This window comes from Jaculus jaculus, chromosome 5 (assembly GCF_020740685.1).
Source record: "Jaculus jaculus isolate mJacJac1 chromosome 5, mJacJac1.mat.Y.cur, whole genome shotgun sequence".
Lineage (NCBI taxonomy): Eukaryota > Metazoa > Chordata > Mammalia > Rodentia > Dipodidae > Jaculus > Jaculus jaculus.
Window position 1 is genome coordinate 9,406,763 of NC_059106.1, and position 23,616 is coordinate 9,430,378.

Genomic DNA, 23,616 nt, shown 5'->3' on the forward strand with positions numbered 1-23,616 from the left:
AAAAATGGCTCAGTGTTTAAAGACATTTGCTTACAATATAGCTGGGGCCAGGCATGATGAGGCACACTTGTAATCCCAGCATTGAGGAGACTGAGATATAAAGTGGGGAATAGCTGGGTGTGGTGGCGCATGCCTTTAATCCCAGCACTCAGGAGACAGAGGTAGGAGGATCACTGAGTCTGAGGCCACCCTGAGACTATGTAGTGAATTCCAGGTCAGCCTGGGCTAGATGGAGACCCAACCTCGAAAAACAAACAAACAAAAAAAAACAGCAATAAATTGGGAGCATGTTCTGAAGGGAAAACTGTTTAGCTCAAGACAGTATTCCTGGATTCTGACGCCTCAAGAACCTCGTCCCCTAAGCTGGATCTGTCCTACTTCTAGTTGTTAATATTTGTATGTGCTGTTGACGGGACAGGCGCTGGGTTAAGGGTTTTGCAATTTAGATTTATTTAATCCCACATGACTAGAAGAAGCCTGTCCACTAAGGGTGATCCCAGGAGCCCCTCAGCAAATGTTCTCAGAGTGTGTTCAGAGTGAGAACAGCACTGGGTTTGTGGGTCAGGTGGTGACAGGCCTCAGTGACCAGGTCGTAAGCTGTAGGAGAGAATTTGGAGGTGATCAGGAGTCTACCAGACATACCTGGGCAGTTCGGAGCAACATAGGCATTGCTGCATGTGACGAAGGCAGACTGCCCTCAAGCTGATTCCTGCGTTCAAGCAAAGGTCGGTGGCAGAGCTCTGCTCCCTGGAGGCTTCCCGGGAAAATGCACTGTCACTTCTCATCTGCCGTGTTCACCACTGGTAGCAGCTGGGTGGGCTCCACCTCACTCATCCAGAACAATTCCATTTCCTGGTCATTAATCACCTTTGTAAAGACCCTTTCTTCACCTAAACTCAGTTCCCAGTTCCCTGAACTCCACCTTTGGACTAGATATCATTAGGGAGCCTTTTTTTTTTTTACCCCCCACCCCACCCAGAGGTAGGGTCTCACTGTAGCCCAGGCTGACCTGGAATTCACTATGTAGCCTTAGGCTGGCCTTGAACTCATAGTGATCCTCCCAACTCCACCTCTTGAGTTCTAGGATTAAAGGCATGTCACCATACCCAGCAGGGGAGCCATCTTTGGCCTGAAACCTACTATCCCTGCCCACCCATAAAGACATCAACACCCCCTCGCAAATGGAAGCTGGGCTCTCCCATGAGCAGAACCTCCTCTAACACAGGAAGGTGGGTATCAAGGTAACACAAGGAACTCTGAAAGGAGCCTCATGGCCATGAACCTGATAAGCAGTGAGCCCTGTCCTGGTCAGGTGTGTAAGGTCATCAGTTTGCCCGAGGGCAGAAGTTGATGTCAGCTGTAAGACCTCCTTGCAGCCTTTTAAGGCACCTAACTAGGAATGGTGGTGCAGGTTTGTAATCCCAGCACTCAGGAGGCTGAAGCAGCATCATTGAACCCAGCCTAGATTACATAGTTCCTGGTAAACCTGGGCTACAAAATGACACCCTGCCTCAAAGAAAGACAAATTAATTGTGGTGGTTTGAATTAGGTGTCCCTTGTAAACTCATTTTTTTTTTTTTTGAATGCCTGGTTCCTAGCTGATGGCAATTTGAGAAGTGGAACCTCTTAGGGATGTCATAGCCAGCTCCCTTTGCTAGAGTTGGATTCCCTTCGTTTCCACCTGCATGGCGCACGTGCTACCCGGCCTCTGCTCATGCCATCACGGAGCTTCCCCCCGAGACTGTAAGCTAAAATGAAAACTTCACTCCCAGGCTGGAGAGATGGCCTAGTGGTTAAGCACTTGCCTGTGAAGCCTAAAGACCCCGGTTCGAGGCTCGATTCCCCAGGACCCACGTAAGCCAGATGCTCAAGGGGGCACACGCATCTGGAGTTCGTTTGCAGTGGCTGGAAGCCCTGGCACGCCCATTCCCTTTTTATTTGTCTCTTTCTCTCCCTCTCTCTCTGTCACTCTCAAATAAAGAAATAAAAACGACAAAAAAATATTAAAAAAAACACTTCACTCCCATCAACCACTTTTGGTTGGGTGCTTTGTCCCAGTAACAAGAAGGCAGCTACAACACAAATAAAAATAAAGATTGTGGTGGCACATGCCTTTTATCCCAGCACTTGGGAGGCAGAGGTAGGAGGATCACTGAGTTTGAGGCCACCATGAGACTACATAGTTAATTCCCCTACCTCAAAAAAAAAAACAACACAATAAAAACAAATAAATAAAGATTGTGGTGGCACGTGCCTTTAATCCCAGCACTTGAGAGGTAGAGGTAAGAGGATCACTGTGAGTTTGAGGCCAGAGTGAATACACAGAGAATTCAGGTTCATCTGGGCCAGAGTGAGACTCTACCTTGAAAATAATAATGATAATAATAATAAAACATAAAGATTACACTCTTAACTGTAGCTCCCTGAGGTCAGGGACACATGGCAGGTGAACATCTGCTCTGGAGTGCTCTTTGGGCTTTGCTTGAAATAAGGCCAGAGCCCATCTCATGGATCCTGCAAACAAATGAGCCCTTTTTGTCCCTCACTTAGGCCGAGTGTCCACTTGACAAAACCTGGCTTTATTTTATCTGCCTGCCTTTTGTTCTGACGTGTGAACCACTGTTTTTAAATTGCATTTTACTGGGTATGAGTTTATTAAGAGAGAAAGAGAATGAATATGGGCACACCAAGGTCTCTAGCCACTGCAAATGAACTCCAGACACAAGCACCACCTTAGGCATCTGGCTTACATGGGTACTAAGAAATCGAGCCTGGGTCCTTAGGCTTCGTGGGCAAGCGCCTTAACTGCTAAACCATCTCTCCAGCCCTGGGTATGAGGTGGCTTTTAGTTGTTGTTTTGTTGGTATTTCGAGGTAGGGTCTCACTCTAGCCCAGGCTGACCTGGAATTCACTATGTAATCTCAGGGTGGCCTCGCACTCTTAGCGATCCCCCTACCTCTGCCTCCCAAATGCTGGGACTAGGTGTGCACCACCACGCCCAGTATGGGTATGAGTCTTTATAAAGCAGCTATGAGTAATTTGGGGCACAAAGGTGGCTCTGCAACACACCAGACTATCTGAAATACAGGGGTGCACAGTTGAGCAAGCCACACTAATACACCACACCTCCCATCTGCAAACAAGCTTGGGCTGGCTAGGAGCCATCAAGCCCTAGAGCCACAGGTATCACTAAGTTGAGATTTTAGGGGTCAGAATGTGGTAAGGGCCAACAGCTGACCTCAGGTTCAACTCATTGTTATCAGGGCCAGTCTCAAAAAAACCAGGCACTGCACACAACTAGACTTCCTGCTTTCAATTCATTGTCCCTGCTTCAGTCACAGATTGAAGGCAGAACCCTGGTATCCTTCCCTGTGATTACTGCCAACAGAATTGCTGAACAGGGATGTCCTTCTGTTTCTCACCCAGTGCTCTGGGCAGTTTGTGAAAGGTCAACTGTACTTCACTTCTCTGACCTGAAGGGGGCGCCAGTGAGCAATTAGCACACTAAAATGGGAGCAAGGAGCCTGGAGTATTTGGAGACAGAATGTGGTGGGATCTTGCTGTAAATGTGGCCTACCGTGGCTGAATCGATTGCTCAAGCTTAACAGAGAAATAAAACTAGTTTCAAATTCACTTAATGGCCAAAAACCCTAATTTTTTTCAGGTTGTAAAAACTGATGATTCTGAATTCAGACCAAAGTAACACATGGCAAGAGTTGGAGCGACGGCTCAGCAGTTAAGGCGCTGGCCAGATGCACAGAATGGTGCAGGCTCTGTACTTCGTTTGCAGCACTGACAGGCACTGATGCACCCATGCTCTCCTCTGCTTGCAAATAAACACACACACATATATATATATGGCATGGCAACAGACAATTGAGCATCTTATCCTACAACGTGTGAGGTTCTTATATTTTAATAAATATATTAAGGCTTTAGGTAACCACTGTTTGGAGGGGTGGGGCATACAAATTTACATTCGGTCTTTAAGAATAAACAGTATCTTACAGTGAGTGAAGCAAATACTGGTTTGTCACAATTTGTTTTGTTTTGTTTTGTTTATTCCACCTATACCTGATGTAAAGTTTGGTGGGTTACAAGGAAGAAAATGCCCAGTGTGACAGAAGCATTTTCTCCCTTAGTAGTAGAAAGCTCTCGAGTTACCTAGAGAGCCAGTGAGCCTCTTAGAAAAAATAATAATAAAGCTGAGCAGAGAGGCTGAGCCATTAAATGGCAAGAAAAGCCGCTGACTACCTGGAGGAGAGCGCACGCGTGTGCGTAAGAGAGAGAGAAATGGTGGTTCCTATATGTCACATGCCAGGGGCAGGAATCCCCAAACCAAAGGGTATCAATGACCTGCCACCTGCAGGGAAGGAGCCAAGCATCACCTTACCCCAAACCGTCCTCACAGAGTGTCCAGGGTGTTCTGAAACACCTCTAGGTCACCCACACAGACCCTGCAGCCATCTAAGCCAACTGCCCATGTGTCGTCGAACTCCCCACCCACAAATTACAAACTGGTGGCGTCTGTCCCCACACAGCCGCCTGTGGACTGTCTGCAAAGGAAGGGCTCAGCACTTTCTTGCAAGAAGTCAAAGGGCTCCTTTGAGGCCCTAGATGGACTTGAGAATCCAGTCGCTCCCAGAGAGAGGAGTGACAGGAAGCGATGCGTTCCGAGAAGGACCTCGGCCCTGGCCTTCGTGGAGGCAGCGCTGCCCCTGGAACTCCTCCTCCTCTTCCTCATCGAAGAAGCCATTCTCTAATGCGTAGGTGCAGTCCGGGCTGGAGGCCGCCTGGCATGCACCCTTGTACTCCTGAATGGACTCGTAGAGGCTGTACAGCTGGCAGAGCAAGGACATGTCCAGCTGTCGGAGGCCAACCTTGAGGGAAGAAAGGGGAAATATAAAAACAGGAGTCAGTTGTCAATAAAATTGGAAAAATATAATAAAAAGAGGAAAAAGTAAGGCTAGGCATGGTGTGGCACATGCCTTTAGTCCCAGTGTTTGGGAGACTGACGAAGGATCACCTTGAGTTCAAGGTCAGCCTGGGGCTACAGTAAGTTCCAGGTCAGTCTAGGATAGTGACAGCCCGCTTCAAAACATAACAAAGTCAGGCTGGAGAAATGGCTTAGCAGTTAAGCACTTGCTTGTGAAGCCAAAGGACCCTGGTTCGAGGCTCGATTCCCCAGGACACACATTAGCCAGATGCACAAGGGGGCGCATGTATCTGGAGTTCATTTGCAGTGGCTGGAAGTCCTGGCACACCCATTCTCTCCCTCTCTCTCTCTGTCTCCCTCTCTCTCTCTTTGTCTGTAGCTCCCAAATAAATAAATAAAAAATATTTTTTTAAAAAAAACATAACAAAGTGGCTGGAGTGGTTAAAGGCACCTGCTTGCCAAACCTGCCAGCCCTAGTTCGATTCCCCAATACCCACATAAAGCCAGAGTACAAAGCAGCACATCTGTAGGGAGTTTGCTTGCAGTGAAAAGAGGCCCTGGTGTACCAATTCAGTCTCTCCTCTCAAATAAACTATTATTTTAATTTTTATTTTTTTGGTTGTTGGAGGTAGGGTCTCACTCTAGCCCAAGCTCACCTGGAATTCACTATGTAGTCTCAGGATGGCCTCAAACTCACAGCTATCCTCCTACCTCTGCCTTCCAAGTGCTGGGAATAAAGGTGTGTGCCACCACGCCCAGATTTTTTACCTTCACTTTTTTTGTTTGCTTGTTTTTCGAGGTAGGCTCTTGCTCTAGCCCAAGCTGGCCTGGAACTCACAGTGATCCTCTTACCTCAGCAACCCCCCCATGCTGGGATTAAAGGTGTACACCACTGCTCTTGGCTCAAATAAATTAATTTTTAACAAAAGGCCAGGCATAGTGGCACACGCCCTTAATCCCAGTGTTTGGGAGGCTGAGGAAGGAGGACCACCATGAGTTCAAGGGCAGCCTGGAACTACAGAGTGAATTCCAGGTCAGCCTGGGCTAGAGTGAGACCCTACCTTAAAAATAGCCAAAAAAAAAAAAAAAAAAAAAGCCAGGAATGGTGGTGCACGCCTTTAATCCCAGCACTCGGGAGGCAGAGGTAGGAGAATCTCATTGAGTTTGAGGCCACTCTGAGACTACATAGTGAATTCCAGGTCAGCTTGAGCTAGAGTGAGACCCTACCTCGAAAAACAAACAAAAAACCCCAGAAACTAACTGCTCTCTAATTGGACTGGAGGCCTGCTCCACAGGAGGAAATACATGGCTGATACTGAAAACTTATAAGGGGGGGGGGGGTCATGAGCCCTAGAGGTGTTACACCTGCTGGTGTTTGACTAAATGCAAAAATTATGCTCCCCCAGTAAGCACTTCTCTTAATGTTCACGCCCATACAGTAATGCTACTCTCACTTTTGGTTAGAGAAGCTTCTCTTTTCAAATGATGGTGACTTCTGGGATGACTCAGAAGGTACCATAAGGCTGAGAAGAAGTGACAGAGTAGTGTTCAGCACTGAAATATTCTATCACATCTTCCAAGGCTTAGGGTCCACTGCAGAAGAGGTGGCAGAAAGAATGTAAGAGCCAAAGGAAGGGCAGGACTCCTTACAATGTGCTCTTCCAGACACAAAATGGCCTGGCTATCTATGACCTCGCAGTGCCTGACACTACCTACATAAGACCATAATAATAGGAAGAGATGATGACATCAAAATAAAAAGAGACTGATTGAGAGGGGGAGGGAATATGATGGAGAGTAGAGTTGTGAAGAGGAAAGTGTGGGGGGAATTATCATGGTTTATTGTCTATAATTATGGAAGTTGTCAATAATAAAAGTAATTAAAAAATAGCCAGGCATTGTACTGAGACCCAACCTCAAAATTTCCCCCACCCTCCCAAAAAAAGTTAAACCAGGAGTCTGTGCCAAAGAGAAGCTAAGGCATGGTAAAAGCATTCACCTTGGGTGCCAGGCATGGCGGCACACACACCTTTAATCCCAGCACTTGGGAGGCAGAGGTAGGAGGATCGCCATAAATTCGAGGCCACCCTGAGCCTACATAGTGAATTCCAAGTCAGCCTGGGCTGGACTGAGACCCTACCTTGAAAAACAAACAACAACAACAACAAAAAAAAAAACATTCACCTTGGAATAAGGATGGGCACTCAATTGGAGGTGACTTAATATTTTTATTTTTTAAATATTTTTAAAGGGGGGGGTCTGAAGCCGGGCATGGTGGTGCACACCTTTAATCCCAGCACTTGGGAGGCAGATGTAGGAGGATCACCATGAGTCCAAAGCCACCCAGAGACTACATAGCGAATTCCAGGTCAGTCTGCACTAAGAGTGAGACCCTACCTCCAAAAACCAAATAAATTAATAGAGAGATGTTAAAATGAGGGGGCTGGAGAGATGGCTTAGCAGTTAAGGCACTTGCCTGTGAAGACTAAGGACCCATGTTTGACTATCCAGACCCCACATAAGCCAGATGTACAAGGTGGCACACATGTCTGAAGTTCAATTTAGTGGCCCTGGCGTGCCAATTCTTCAGCCCTCTCATTAAAAAGGGGGGGGGGGACTGGGGAGATATCTCAATGGTTAAAGGTACTTACTTGTAAATGCAAAGCCTGCTGACCCAGGTTCAATCCCCACTACCCACATAGCCAGATACAAAGTGGTATATGTCTGGAATTTATCTACAGCGACAAAAAGGCCCTGGCACACCCATTCTTAATCACTCACTCTCATAAACAAATAAAATATAGTTTTATTTGTGGAAGTACAGGGCTGGTTCTTTTAGCTTTGCTCCCACACAAGTATGTCAGTGTCTCTTCTAAATCTTTTGGCATGGCCTTCTAGGATCTGTCTTCCATGTGTCTAACTGTTCCAGCCTTTTCCTAGATACCAATTTTCCCTAAATCTCATAATTCAAAATTTCTGTCTAAATAAACTGACTAATTCATAATTTATCCTTATTGGTCTATTTTTCTCAAAATAAACAAGAGGGCTGGAGAGATGACTCAGCAGTTAAGGCACTTGCCTGCAAAGCCAGAGGACCTTGGTTCTATTCCCCAGTACCCACATAAGCCAGATACACATGGTGGCACATGCATCTGGAGTTGTTTGCAGTGGCTGGAAGCCCTGGCATGCCCATTCTCTGTCTCTCTCTGTGACTCTGCCTTTTTCCCTCTCTCAAATAAATAAATAAAAATAAAATATTTTTTACAAATAGACAAGAGAGGGACTGGAGAGATGGTTTAGCAGTTAAGGTGTTGGCCTGCAATCCCCAGCACCCATGTAAAGCCAGATGCACATGGTGGCAAATGCATCTGGAGTTCATTTGTAGTGGCTGGCGGCTCTTGCATGCCATTCTGCCTCTCTTCTTTCTATCTGTCTCTGCTAGCAAATAAATAAATAGACAAGAGCCCAAAAGTTGGGGTTCTCAGGCCTGGGGGCACCCCTCCTGAACCCTCAAATCCTGCATCATAAGAACAACTTCACAGCTGTTCTTTCCAAGTACGTTGGAGTGTAACGTCTGCACATCAGGAGGAAGTTCTGATAGTGCTGGGGCTCAAACCCAGGACTCACATGTGCAAGGTACACAGTGTACCCCCAAGCCACACCCCCAATCCTCGGGCATCCTGTTGTAAACACTGCCCAGGTAACATAGATGCCCAAGCCCAGGGCAGAGATAAAGAACAGTGGGGAGTGGCTGGAGAGATGGCTCAGTGGTTAAGGTGCTTGCTTACAAAGCCTAACAACCCAGGTTCGATTCCCCAGTACCCACATAAAGCCAGATGCACAAAGTGGCACACGCATCTGAAGTTCATCTGCAGCAGTTGGAGGCCCTGGTGCGCCTATTCTCTCTGTATCTTTTTTTTTTTTTTTTTTTCGAGATAGGGTCTCACTCTAGCCCAGGCTGACCTGGAATTCACTATGGAGTCTCAGGGTGGCCTCGAACTCACGGCAATCCTCCTACCTCTGCCTCCCGAGTGCTGGGATTAAAGGCGAGCGCCACCATGCCCAGCTCTCTGTATCTCTTTCCTCTATCGCTGCTTGAAAATAAATAAACAAAAATATTTTAAGAAAAAAGAACAAGATAGAAATTGGCTAGACAGGGGCTGCAGAGATGACTCAGTGGCCAAAGGCACTTGCTTGCAAAGCCTGATAGCCAGGTTTGATCCTCCAGTACTCACAGAAAGCCAGAAGCACAAAGTGGCACATGCGTTTCGAGTTCCTTTGTAGTGGCAAGAGGCCCAGATGTACCCAGACCCACTCTGTTTGCCTCTCTCTCAGATAAATAAAAATATTTAAAAAAAAAATAATAGCTAGGCAATTGAGGGTAACAGGGCCTCAAAAGTGAACAGGTTTTTTTTTTTTTTAACTCTCATGGCTAAAAGTGGGAAATGCCCATGAGCCTGTAAGGGGGTGCAGCAGCCAGGTTCGTGTTGCTGGCAGAAATCACCAGACCAAGAGCACCTTGTGGGGGGAAAAAAAGGTTTATCTTGGTTTACAGACTCACGGGGAAGCTCCACGGTGGCAGGGGGAAATGATGGCATAAGCAGAGGGTGGCCAACACCTCCTGGCCAACATAAGGTGGACAATAACAACAGGAGAGTGTGCCAAACACTGGCAAGAGGAAACTGGCTATAACACCCATAAGCCTGCCCCCAACAATACACCGCCTCCAGGAGGTATTAATTCCCAAATCTCCATCAGCTGGGAACCTAGCATTCAGAACACCTGAGTTTATGGGGGACACCTATATCAAACCACCACAGAGGGCATCCAGATCTTTCTTATCTTTTTTCCCTAAAGGAGTTCCCTTTACCTAGAAACCAGAGGTAAGGCGGTGTGACTAACACTGCAAGGCACCAAGACACCTGGCATGGGAACTGGATGGACCAGCTCACCCCCCTCCCGACCTAGTATGTCTTATTTCTGTAAGTAGCCCCAATGAGAGTCACCAGGAGGATCGCCTGAGAGGGAGCCTCCAGCCACACAGGAGCTCTGCCTGTTGTGCTTCTCCTGAACTCTATAATCAAGTCTTCCTAAACTTCATCCTCTGTGGCCTCTGGATTTCATTCTTCAAATTAATAAAACACAAGAGCCACGCGTGGGGGTCCACGCCTTTAATCCCAGCACTCAGGAAGCAGAGATGGGAGAATCACCATGAGTTCAAGGCCACCCTGAGACTACATAGTGAATTACAGGTTAGCCGGGACCAGAGAGAGACCCTAGCTCGGAAAAAAATAATTATAATAATAAGACAAGAGCCTGGAGGGCACTGATTCAGTGGGAAGGTTTGTGTGACTGAGACAAGAGCCACGCGTGGTGGTCCACGCCTTTAATCCCAGCACTCAGGAAGCAGAGATGGGAGAATCACCATGAGTTCAAGGCCACCCTGAGACTACATAGTGAATTACAGGTTAGCCGGGACCAGAGAGAGACCCTAGCTCGGAAAAAAATAATTATAATAATAAGACAAGAGCCTGGAGGGCACTGATTCAGTGGGAAGGTTTGTGTGACTGAGAACACCTGGCACCCTCACTCCTGAGTTTAACACCCAACCAAGAGCAAGAAAGGCCCCATTACTCTCAAAGAGACCCCAATGTCAAATATCGCCAACATTTAACACAAGAATCTTCCTGTCTCTCCTGAGCCCTTTGTATTTACTCTCTGGTAAACACATTTCAGGCTAGACAAGCAGAAAAGAACTGAAAAAGATGGGCTCTGGCTGAAGAGATGGCTTAGTGGTTAAAGTACTTGCCTGCAAAGCCTAAGGAGCCAGGTTTGATTCCCCAGGACCCATGTAAGCCAAATGCACAAGGGGCGCATGCATCTGGAGTTCGTTTGTAATGGCTGGAGGACCTAGTGTGGCCATTCTCTCTCTCTCTGCCTATTTCTCTCTTTCAAATAAATAAACAGCCGGGCAGGGTGTTGTATGCCTTTAATCCCAGCACTCAGGAGGCAGAGGTAAGAGGATCACTGTGAGTTCAAGGCCACCCTGAGACTACATAGTGAATTTCAGGTCAGCATGGGCTACAGCGAGACCCTACCTTGAAAAACAAACAAACCAAAAACAAACAAATAAACAAATCAAATAAATAAAATATATTTTAAAAGACAAAAAAAAAAAAAAGGCTCTGCTTTGAGGCTAGGTGAAGAATCAGCTGTCATCATCATTTTCTTCCTGCTAGGCCGGGTGCAGACTCCCTGCCCCCAGACTGAAAGAGATCAGGGTAAGAGTGCAGGGAAACACAGCCCCCTTCCATTTACCTACCATAGGAAGACAACAGCTGGCTACCTGTGCAGCTGCCCCTCGCATGGCCACGCAGGATGAAAACCAGCCAGCAAAACCACGAAGGGTGAAGTGTAGCTTAGATGCCAGCAAGGCGGGATCTGCGATGTTCTACCTCAGATTTGTGGAGGGAGACCCTGCAATACCATGCCTTCTCACTCAGGTGTGTCTTTGTATAAAGTCAAAATCATAATCTCCCAGGTATCCATCCTGCATTCTGCACGCAAATAGACTTATAAATAATAATAATAGAAAGGTCAACTGGTTAAGCCAGGCGTGGTGGTGCATGCCTGTCATCCCAGCCCGTGGGCTGAAGCAGGAGGAGTTCAAGGCCAACCTGGGCTACGTAACAACAGCCTCGAACAAATCAACACAGCCGTGTCACCTGGGAGTTCAACTCCTCAGTCCGGCCGCAGTTCCACTAAAATTGCCTGAGCCATCGCGGACTGGCCCTGTCCTGTCTCTACGCTTGCTCCCATTTCCCAAGACCCCGCTACAGACCTGAGCACGTGGGCTGTGGCCCAGGAAACCAAAACACACGGTCTCTTCTGGGACCCAAGACAAGGAACATTAATAAAGTCCCATGCTCTCAGACTCATTCCTATATTAGCTTAAAATGTCACAGAGGCTGGAGAGATGGCTCAGCAGTTGAGGCACTTACTTGCAATGCCTAACAACCTGAGCTCGATTCCCCAGTACCCATGTAAAGCCAGATGCATAAAATGGCACATGCATCAGGAGTTCAACTGCAGTGGCTGAAAGACATGCCCATTCTCTCTCTCCTTATAAATCAATAAATTTACAAAAAAATCACTGAGCAGGGCTCATATGAAACCTGGGTCTACTTCTGTTCAGTGGAGTGGGGAACCCAGGACTTGACTTCTGCATCAGGTGAGGGACGTAGAGACAACCTAGGAGCTCTGAGTAAATGGTGCTGTCTGCCGTCCGGAGTCACCAAGCGTCTGCCCAGAGTGACACAGGAACCTGGGGTAGATGGCTCTGAAGCCCTGCTGGGTGGGTTTTTCATATGAAGACTTCTGGGCCACCCAAAGATGGGCTGGCAGGTGGCAGGAAGCACCACCCCACAGGGGTGACTCAGAACTGCCTTGTCATTGGGTGGAACACTGGCCTAGAAACAATGATCTGACCCACCTAAGAGTATAGCAAGATCCTGACACACCTATTACACAACTGAACACGTGCCACAGATTTCACAGGACCTAAACACAGAGACGCATGCCCACACCCAACCCCGCCCCAACTCACACATCACCTGCTCTAGGCACCAGACTAACTTCCTCCCACAGGGGCAGAGGTGGGGTCCTGACTTTCAGGTCAGGACCTCAGGTCCTCAGCATGTCTAACTTGATCACTTCATTACAGGTTAGAAAGAACCCCTCCCCTAAAGTGTTCACAGATGTTCAGAGTCTTCTGTGGCCCCCAAACCCAGCAGAGTCCCCATCCTGTCTGAGTATACTCCTGGACCAGAGCCTGTTGTTAAGCTTCCCCAGTGAAAGGAAGCAGTTTCCGAAGTGGCCATTAGGAACTTCAGGGTAGCCCTTCATTAGCTGTCACCTGCTGCCACCAAACCTAAGGACCAAGACAAACTGAAGACAAGCCTCTTAGTCCAGAATGCCCCACCTGCCCCCTCTACCTGTTGATCAAGGCCTTCTGTCCACCTGGCTGTAGCAGCTCCCCAACTTGGCTCAGGCTTCCTCCTTTTCCCTTACCTTCTGTCCTGACTTCTGGCATCTATGTCTCCCCAAGTTGACATGCCTCCTGTGACGGTGTTATATATATCTGTGCCTAGTGGCTCCTCTTACCTTGTCAGAAGGGGTAGAGGGGACATTGCTCCCTGTTGCTGCTGGCAACAGCCTAAGGAGTTCCTTTAGTATTTTTGGGACCTCTACTCAGGGTCTGGCTTCAACACCGAAAAGAATTTCAGGGTAAGGAGCTGGACGGATGGCTTAGTGGTTAAGGCATTTGCCTGCAAACCCAAAGACCTAGGTTTGATTCCCCAGGACCCACGTTAGCCAGATGCACAAGGGGGCGCTCGCATCTGGAGTTCGTTTGCAGTGGCTGGAGACCCTGGTGCTCCTATTCTCTCTCTCAAATAAATAAATTAAATATATTTTAAGAAAGAAGAAGGAAGGGAGGGAGGGAGGGAGGGAGGAAAGAACAAAGAGAGGCAGAAGACTCACCAGCAAGCCAGTAACACTCCCCTCCTATTCCAGCAGGGGACCTGTGGCTCACGTGTAGTTTCTGAAGTACAAATGTCTTTCATCACCCATGGCTGGGTTCAGAAGTGACAATGGCTTTCCTCTGAAAACTTCTGGCTCATTTTCACAGCCTTCTCAGACTCTGCACTTTCCAGGCTCTTACTGCACACTTGCAAGACGGTGAGAGGGACAGGCCTCCCCTGCGGTCATCCCTCTTCCCCGCTTCCCCTCTTGCCCGCTTCCACCTGCTGCCCCCCTCCCCCTCCCCCCCCCCCCCCCCCCCCCCCCCCCCCGCTCTGCTCTGCCGGGGCGCCCCGGACCCTGCGGGGACCAGGAGGTCGCTCAGGAGCACAGTTCCTAACGGCCACTTCGGAAACTGCTTCCTTTCACTGAGGAAGCTTAACAACAGGCTCTGGTCCAGGAGTATACTCAGACAGGATGGGGACTCTGCTGGGTTTGGGGGCCACAGAAGACTCTGAACATCTGTGAATACTTTAGGGGGAGGGGTTCTTTCTAACCTGTAAAATCACGCAAGGGAAGCAGCAATAACATAGGGCTGGGCTTAGGGACCAGAGAAGCCTCTTTTCTTTCTCTCTCTCTCCTTTCCTTTTCTTTTCTTTCCTTTTTTTTTTTTTTTTTTTTTTGAGGTAGGGTCTCACTCTAGCCCAGGCTGACCTGGAATTCACTATGTAGTCTCAGAGTGGCCTCGAACTCACAGCAATCCTCCTACCTCTGCCTCCCGAGTGCCGGGATTAAAGGTGTGTGCCACCACGCCCAGCTTTTTTCTTTCCTTTCTTTCTGAGACAGTCTCATGTGTTCCAAACTTGTCTCAAATTCTCACTATGTAAATGACGATGACTTTGAACTCCTGATATTCCTGTCTCAGCCTTCCAAGTGCTTGGGTTAGAGATGCTCAGCACCATGCCTGGCTCTGAAGAGCCTTTAAAAGGAAATGTTTGGGCTGGAGAGATGGCTTAGTGGTTAAGGTGCTTGCCTGCAAAGGACCCAGGTTCAATTCCCCAGGACCCACATAAGCCTGATGCACAAGGTGTCACATGTGTCTTGAGGTCTGGAGTTTGTTTGCAGTGGCTACAGGCCCTGGTGCAACAGGGACTTAGCAGTTAAGGCGTTTGCCTGCAAAGCCAAAGGACCTCGGTTCAATTCCCCAGGACCCACATAAGCCAGAAGCACAAGGGAACACATGTGTCTGGAGTTTGTTTGCAGGGGCTGGAGGCCCTGGCACGCCCATTGTCTCTCTCCCTTAAATAAATAAATTAAAATTAAAAATTAAACTGGGTATGGTGGTACATGCAGAAGGCATGAGATAGGCAGAGGTAGGATCACTGTGAGTTCAAGGCCAGCCTGGAACTACATAGTGAATTCCAGGTCAGCTGAGACCTTACCTCAAAAAACAACAAGCCAGGCATGGTGGCACACGCCTTTAATCCCAGCACTCAGCACTAGGGAGGCAGAAGTAGGAGAATCGCCATGAGTTCGAGGCTACCCTGAGACCACATAGTGAATTCCAGGTCAGCCTGAACCAAAGTGAGACCCTACCTCGAAAAACCAAAAAAAAAAAAGATTAAAAAAAATAAACAAACAAACAAACAAAAAAACACATAACACCACCACCACAACAAAATTGAAATAAAAAAAGAAAATATAAACTGGGCATAGTGGTGCACACTTTTAATCCCAGCACTCAGGAGGCAGTAGTAGGAGGATCACTATTAGTTCAAGGCCACCCTGAGACTACATACTGAATCATATATATATATATATGGCACTGTGTGTGTGTGTGTGTGTTTGAGACATTGTCTATCTGTGTATTCCCGGCTGGCCTCAAATTTTCACTCTTCCTGCCTCAGCTCAAGTGCTGGGATCCAAGGTGTGTACCACCATACCAGGTGAAAGCATAGAAATATCTCAAAATATTAGCAGTGATCATCTCTGAGCAGTGACTCTTAATTGTTTTGCTTTGATATGCTATCTATTTCTTTTTAAAGCCTGGCCAGGCATGGTGGTGGTGCATGCCTTTAATCCCAGCACTTGGGAGGCAGAGATAGGAGGATTACCATGAGTTTGTGGCCACCCTAAGACTGCAGAGTAAATTCTAGGTCAGCCTGAGCTAGAGGTCTGAGACCCTACCTCAAAAAAAAAAGGGGGGGGGGAGGCAGGGCTGGGCATGGTGGCGCACGCCTTTAATCCCAGCACTTGGGAGGCAGAGGTAGGAGTATCGCCATGAGTTCGAGGCCACCCTGAGATTACATAGTGAATTCCAGGTCAGCCTGGACTACAGCAAGATTCTACCTCAAAAAACCAAACAATATACATGACAAGATTTTACAACCAAGAATAGTCAGTTAATTTACATTCAAGAGGAATGTTAGAAAAACAAACAATAATAATAATAATGGGGAAGCTTTAATAATGTTTTACTTCTATTTTTTATCATCTTCCTGGGCCCTTTAGGAATTTCTGTAGCTTTCAGGATTCTGCTGAAAAAACGGCTGCCACTGTACCTGTCCTCCCAGAGTCCCCCCAGGACTGCACGCTCCTCCTGGTGACGCTGCTCCGGCTGCACCAACACTTCCCACAGCATGGCACCATCCTCCACTCACCTCTTGCTCAGACAGCTGGCGGGTCACAGCTTTGCTTTCTGCTGCCTTCCTAGCGCTCTCTCCCCGTGTGGATGTGGGGGCCTCCCACTGCAACCTTCCAGAAGAAGAGCCCGCCCTCCTGGGAGCCGCCCTCTTTCAGTGCTCACGCAGGACTTTCCGCCTCAGGCATGTGTCACATTCTGCAGTGACATTTGTTAAGTCCAGGACACGCATTAAACCTCAGGCCTTCACAGTAAACAGACGGACACAGACATTCAGCAGATGGCTCTGCAAGGGACTCCTGTTCTTCTTCAGCTGCTTCCTGAGAGCCCACCGTCCCCCAGGTCTTGTGACATTTCTGGAAAGATCGTCAGGGCCTGTAGCCATACCCTACACACCACCCTCGATCATGTGGCCGGAGCCCGCCACAGGTGCTGCTCCTAAGCCTAACCCGGGAGCTCCCAGGAGCCTCTCCCGACCGCCTCCTCCCGCACTGTACACGCACAGGAATGACGGCCGCCCCCTCGGCAGCTGGCTTTTACGGGGTTCTGGGAGTCTGAACTCTGGTACTCATGCTTGCACGCGGGCGTGTTATCTGCTGAGCCACCTCCCGCGGGCTTTATCACTGCCATCAGGCAGACTGACGGCCACCCTTCTGTTTCCCAGAGAAAGCTTCAGAGGCGTCCAAGGCTTAATTATACGTGCTTCAGTCACAGCGGGAGGACGTGCCTGGAAAGTACTCTGGGCACGAAAAGCAGAGCCTGTAGATAAAGCACAGCTCCGCACCAAGGAGCAGGAGAGGAACTCAGACACCCCAAGGTGGGTCTCTATTTCAACCAGACACAGTGTTCAAGTTCAGGCTAACACCCGGCAGGGATTTATCTAAATTAATCCCAGCACTCGGGAGGCAGAGGTAGGAGGATCGCTGTGAGTTCAAGACCACCCGGGGACTACACAGTGAATTCCAGGTCAGACTGAGCTAGAGTAAGACCCTACCTTGAAAATGCAAAACAAAACAAAATAAAAATGTAGTTCACCACCTGTGCCATACTTGGGTTAGTTAGTTAGTTATTTTACTTGAGAGAGACAAAGAGGGAGGGAGACAGAGAGCAGAGAGGGAAGGAGAGAATTGGGTGGGTTATGGCCTCTAGCCACTGCAAACGAAGTCTGGACACATGTGCCACCTTGTGCATCAGGCTTCATGTGAGTACTGGGTAATGGAACCCAGGCCCTTAGATTTTGCAGGCAAGTTCATTAACCACTGAGCCAGCTCTCCAGCCCAGGTTAATGTTTGTTGTTTTTTTTTTTAAGTATATATTTTTATGTGTCTATTTGTAAGCAAAGAGAAAGAATGAGTATGGGTACACCAGGACCTCGAACTGCAGATGCACTTACCACTTTGTGCCTCTGGATTTATGTGTGTATCGGGGAATTGAACTAGGACTGACAGGCTTTGCAAGCAAGTGCCTTTAACTGCTGAGTTATGTCCTCAGTCTTGGATTGCTGTTCTTTTTGTTGTTGTTGTTGTTGTTGAGGTAGGGTCTCACTCTATCTAGCCCAGGCCGACCTGGAATTCACTATGTAGTCTCAAAGTGGTCTCAAATGCATGGTGATCCTCCTGCCTCTGCCTCTGGAGTGCTGGCATTAAAGGTGTGTGCAACGCCCAGGCTTTTTTTTTTTTTTTTTCCTTCAGGCAAAGTCTCACTCAATCCAGTCTAACCTGGAACTCACTCTGTAGCCCTAGCTAACTTCAGACTTAGGTGGACCTGTAAGAAGCTTAGGAAATCCTTTCAGGAAGATTTACATATTGCTTCCCATACCAGCCGCAGAAAGGGAAGATTGTATCTGACTCATTAGAAAGTGTTAAACCTGGGCTAGAGAGATGGCTTAGCGGTCCAGGACAGGCGCATGGCTGTGAAGCCTAAGCCGCCTCCCCCCCTTATCATTTGCAGTGGCTGGAGGACCCCGCGGGCCCATTCTCACTCTCTATTTGTCTGTCTGTAATAAAAAATAAAAATAAAATCTAAAAAAGAAAAGAAAAGAAAGAGGGCTAGAGAGATGGCTTAGCAGTTAAGCGCTTGTCTGTGAAGCCTAAGGACCCCGGTTGGAGGCTCGATTCCCAGGACCCAGGTAAAGCCAGATGCACAAGGGGGCGCAGGCATCTGGAGTTCGTTTGCAGTGGCTGGAGGCCCTGGCGCACCCATTCTCTCTCTCTCTCTCTAACTGCCTCTTTCTCTCTCTCTCTGTCACTCTCAAATAAATAAATAAAAAATAAACAAAAATTTTTTAAAGAAAGTTAAACCTGCCAGGCGTCGTGGTCTTTAATCCCAGCACTGGGGAGGCAGAGGTAGGTGGATCGCTGTGAGTTCGAGGCTACACAGTAAATTCCAGGTTAGCCTGGGCGAGAGCGAGACCCTACCTCGGAAAAACCAAAAAATAAAAAAATAGTAGGCATACACTGAATTTTTCTAAACAGTATGTCAAATCGGGTCAAACACGATTATTCAAAGGATCCAAATATCTAACGTTCTTGGGCAAATTTATCCTTAGGGGGAAATACAGCTTTGTTATATTAGATTTCCTTAATTAAGTATTTACCTGGCCTAGAGGAGGGCAATGAGGACACGGTCAAGACGAGAGGGCGGAGGCTCAGGACCTCCCTGGTGGGCTATGTTGGCACCGCGGGCTGGGCCGGGGCAAGGCTCGCAGCGGCACCAGTCTGCCCGGGCGTCACTCTAAATGGCACGTCCCGGTGCACTAACACCTACTGCACTTTCCAAGACTGAGGAAAAACTAAACCCTATTGTTTGGGACCAGACAAAACTCCAGTCCGACTTCAGCGGACAGAACGCGGCTTCCGCGCCCCGGGGCCGCCCGCGTAATCGGATTCCCAGGGCGCCGCGGGGGCGGGGCGGGGCCGGGCGGTCCGTCTGCGGTCCCCTCGGGGCTCCGCCTGGGGGACGGACAGTCCATCTGCTGTCCCTGCGGGGGCTCGGCCTGCAGCGGGGACGGGACGGACAGTCCATCAGCCGTCCACCCGGGGCTCCGCTTGGAACCAGGACGGACAGTCCATCTGTGGTTCCCCCTGGGCTCCGCCTGGAGCCAGGAAGGGACGGACAGTCCACGTGCGGTCCCCTCGGGGCTCCCCCTGGAGCCGGGAGGGGACGGACAGTCCATCCGCGGTCCCCTCGGGGCTCGGCCACGACGAGCCCCGGAGTCTCAGGCCGCCCTCTAAACGGGGTTCTCTAGTCGTGGGGAGCCCGAGAGGGACGGGCGGGCGGCCGACGCCCCTGCCGCGCGGTCCTCCTTACCATCTCGCGGCGCAGCAGCGCCAGCGCGGCGTCCAGGCTGGGGGGCTTGGCCCGCGCCCCGCCGCCCGCGCCGCCGCGGCTCAGCTCGTCCTGGATGCGCCACTTCCGCGCGTACAGCCGCTGCAGGTGCCGCCAGCCGCCCGCCGCGCCGCCCGCCGCCGAGTGCAGCAGCCCGCTCAGGCTCTTGGGCAGCGGCGGCAGCCCGTCCACGCGCAGCCCGCGGCTCGCGCCCGCCGCCCCGGCCCCGCTCATCGCGCCGCGGCCCGGACACGCCCGCGCCGCCCCGACCGGGTCCCTGCGCGGCGCCCCGCGGGAGCCCGCCCACCTCCCCGCCCATAGGGCCCGGGGCCCCGCCCCTGCGACCGCCACCTCCGGCCCCCGCGACCCCGCCTAGCCGCCCGGCCCGCCTCCGCCCAGCTCACCTCAAGGCCAAATCCCAGTCCCGGAGTGGGTCCCTTTCCCTCTGCACCAGAGCCCCAGTCCGTCCCTCTGCACCCCACGTCCCTCCCCTCAGTGCCTCACCTCCAGCTGGACACCACTGCTAGGTCCAGCGCTACCCATGAGTCGCACCTCCAACTGGGCCCTTAGCCTCTGCACCCCGCCGCCAGCCCTAGTTCCACTCGACAAGTCCTGCCCCCCTTTCTGCGCCCCAGCCCCAGCAGCCTTCCCCCCACCTCCAGGCCAACTCTTGCTGCCCCTGTCTGCCCACGACCCAGGCTAGACACCTCCCTCCCCCAAGCTGATAACATCTACAGAAGGGGCCCAGACCCAGCTGGGATTGAAGGCAGGCCATTGGGAGAGGAAGCCTAAAGGACTGGCCTCTCCTAAACTTGGTCTTGCTGGCCTCGCTGGTGGATATCAGAATCCTCCCCCCACAACCTCAGCAGCCAGGAAGAGCACCGGGCCCAGTTTGAGAAGTTCCAGAAACAACCAATATGTGTTTTAGCCTGGCCACGAACACATGAGTGATTCCAAATGGAAATGTCAGGGAATTGGGAGAAGAAAAAAAAACATCAAATCTAGGAAAACTCAACTCCAGTAAAAATAGCAGAAAGAGAGGGAAAGAGAGAATTGGCACACCAGGGTCTCCAGTCATTGCAAAAATAAATAAATAAATAAATAAATTAATTAATTAATTAATTTTAAAAAACATTTGAAAGTTTCCTCTAAGCTTTGGGGGTATTCTCCCCTTTATTCCACCATGTACAGAGTGCACCACAAAAGCATCCTGGGAGACTGTTTCAAGGACAGGGAGACAGACAGCCAGGAGAAACCCCAGATCAGGCAGTAAGATTTGAGAGCACCCAGAATTTCCCACAACCCCACCCTGTGCCTTACCTCAATTACAGCCAACATTCAACCACTTCCCCAGACGTCAGGCATTCCTCCATTCCCCTGCCAAGCAAAGGTGTCTTCAGCGTGGAGCTGTGATTGCCTGTGTGGGAGGCAGGGAGAAGAATGGAAGGTATTTGGACTTCACACCCTGGCCTGAATTCTTCTCACGCCCTTACAGCCTCACCAGCAAGATCTACAAGACATCACCAAGTATAGTAGGTGATGACACGATTTACGAAGTCATTTCGAAGCATCTGGGCACCAAAGTCATCTTTGTTTTTTGGGTTTTTTTTTTTTTGTTTTTTGTTTTCGTTTTTTTGAGATAGGGTCTTGCTCTAGCCCAGGCTGACCTGGAATTCACTATGTAGTCTCAGGGTGGCCTTGAACTCACGGTGATCCTCCTACCTCAGCCTCCCAAATGCTGGCATTAAAGGTGTGTGCCACCATGCCCAGGTAACAAAAGATTTTGACACTATGGAATGGCTAGAGACATGGCTCAGCGGTTAAAGGCATTTGCTTGCAAAGCTTGGCTTCCCAGGTTCAATTCCCCAGTACCCACATAAAGCCAGATACACAAAGTAGAATTTATTTGCAGGACCCCAACACACCCATTCTCTCTCACTCTCAAGTAAATGACTTTGCAAGCAAGTGCTTTTAACCATTGAGCCATCTCCCCAGTCCCTTATTTATTTACATTTACTAAGTTTGCAGTGGTGAAGATCACAGACCACTCGTTCCTGCTGGACAAGCACTCCGCCACTGAGCCACACCCTTGGGCAGCACCTGCTTCTACAGCTCATGTTATCAAGGGAAAGAACTTCTGAGCCTGTGTGGATGATGTGATCAGCTTTCATCTGCTGAAAAGCTGTCTCAGTCTGTTTGAACTGCTCAAACGAAATACCTTAGGTTTGGTTATTTATTTACAACAGTTGCGAGACTTGCAATTTCAAGATTGAGCCGTCTGCAGATTTGGTGTCTGTGAGGGCCTGTGCCTCACAGACTGTCACACAGAGGCCTTCTATGTGTCCTGGCATGGCAGAAGGGGCAGCCCCTGGACACTCTTTCATAAGGACACTAATTCCATTCATGAGGCTCCACCCTCCTGACTTAGTCACTTCTCAGCCGTCAATCTATGATGCCCAAGTACGAAAGAAAGGCCTGGTCACAAACTGCTCCTAAGGCCATCACGGTGGCTCTTAACCTCCCACTGAATGGCTGGCACACACCTCCAAAATGTCCCTTCGTCGGGTCACACAACCTTAAGCCGGAGAGTCACTGTGTGCTGAGACACAGCCTTTGCCTACTTACTCTCCTCTGCACAGTTTGTCAGTATTTGTTCCTGAGTGTGGGACAGATTCCAGATTCTTTTTCTTTTCTTCTCAGATTCATTTTTTGCATGTGTATGTGTGTATGGCGTATGGGTTCAAGTGTATATGTGTTTGTGTGTGGATCCATGTGTGTGACCTGTGCGTGTGTGTGTATGAGTGTGTGTGAGAAGGCCAGAGGTCAATGTTGGCGCTATCCTCAGCCTTTCCCCACCCCCCAAGATAGTCTCACTCTAGCCCAGGCTGACCACGAACAGGCAGGCCTCAAACTCACAGTGATCCTCCTACCTCTGTCTCCCAAATTCTGGGATTAAAGCCATGTGCCACCATGCCTGGCAGTACTTTATTTATATTTATTTTTAAAAATTTATTCATTGGGCTGGAGAGATGGCTTAGCGGTTAAGCGCTTGCCTGTGAAGCCTAAGGACCCCGGTTCGAGGCTCGGTTCCCCAGGTCCCACGTTAGCCAGATGCACAAGGGGGTGCACGCGTCTGGAGTTCGTTTGCCGTGGCTGGAAGCCCTGGCGCGCCCATTCTCTCTTTCTCCCTCTGTCTTTCTCTCTGTGTCTGTCGCTCTCAACTAAATAAAAATTTTTAAAAAATTAAAAAAAAATAAAAATTTATTCATTTATTTCATCAGATTTGTCAATTTGTTTGTTTGTTTTTTGTTTTTCCGAGTTATGGTCTCACTCTGGTCCAGGCTGATCCGGAATTCACTATGTAGTCTCAGGGTGGTCTTGAACTCATGGCGATCCTCCTACCTCTGTCTCCTGAATGTTGGGATTAAAGGTGGAATTTGGTTTTAAACTTCCAAAGGAGGTGCAGGAAGGAGGAAGCTTCCCAGTGGCACTTAGAACTTATCACATTACACATCAGGATGGGGAGTTCAACACCACCCTCAGGCTACATAGTGAATTCTGGGTCAGCCTGGGTTAGAGTGAAACTATCTCGAAAAACCAAGAACAACAACAACAAGAAAACTATCTTTGTCTTTACTTATATTCAATCAAATGAATAAATATCCTTATGAGCCACAATTAAGCTGATAGATTTATTTTTATTTTTTTCAAGGAGAGAGAGACAGACAGAGAGAATGGGCACTCCAGGACTTCCAACCATTGCAAATGAACTCCAGATACATGCACCTCTTTGTGCATCTGGCTTTATGTGGGTACTGGGGAATCAAACCAGAGTTCGTAGGTTTTCCAGGCAAGCACCTTAACCATTAAGCCATCTCTTCAAGCCCTTTTTTTGGGGGGGGGTTCACTCTAGTCCAGGCTGACCTGGAATTCACATTGCAACTCTTAGGGTGGCCTCGAACTCATGGTGAACCTGGGTCCTTTGTCTTTGCAGGCAAGCACCTTAACCACTAAGCCATCCTTTCAGCCCATATTCTCCTTTTTTATCCTGAAGAATGAGCTGAGAGGATGACAAGTGGCCACCGACAATGTCATACAGTTAACCAAGTCACCCAGTTGACAAGGGATCAGCCTCTCAATGCCCCCTTCCCATCAGCAGTTGGTGCTTCCAAAAATACTTTGTTTTAGTCAC

At 49.1% G+C, this 23,616-nt stretch overlaps 1 protein-coding gene across 1 annotated transcript; it reads right to left on the reverse strand.

Moving 5' to 3' along the window:
- Nucleotides 1-3,900: 3,900 nt before the first annotated feature.
- On the reverse strand, nucleotides 3,901-19,658 carry Fam89a (family with sequence similarity 89 member A). Its single transcript, XM_045150553.1, has 2 exons — nucleotides 19,407-19,658; nucleotides 3,901-4,880 (listed from the first exon to the last, which is right to left on the reverse strand). Exons 1-2 carry the CDS (start codon nucleotides 19,656-19,658, stop codon nucleotides 4,614-4,616), a joined length of 519 nt encoding a protein of 172 aa, XP_045006488.1. The 3' UTR covers nucleotides 3,901-4,613.
- Nucleotides 19,659-23,616: the final 3,958 nt, after the last annotated feature.

Coding starts and splice junctions, on each gene's coding strand:
- Fam89a (XM_045150553.1), bottom strand. CDS start 19,658: ATGAGCGGGGCCGGGGCGGCGGGCGCGAGCCGCGGGCTGCGCGTGGAC. Junction 4,881..19,406: donor CGCTGCTGCGCCGCGAGATG/GTAAGGAGGACC, acceptor TCTTCCCTCAAG/GTTGGCCTCCGACAGCTGGA.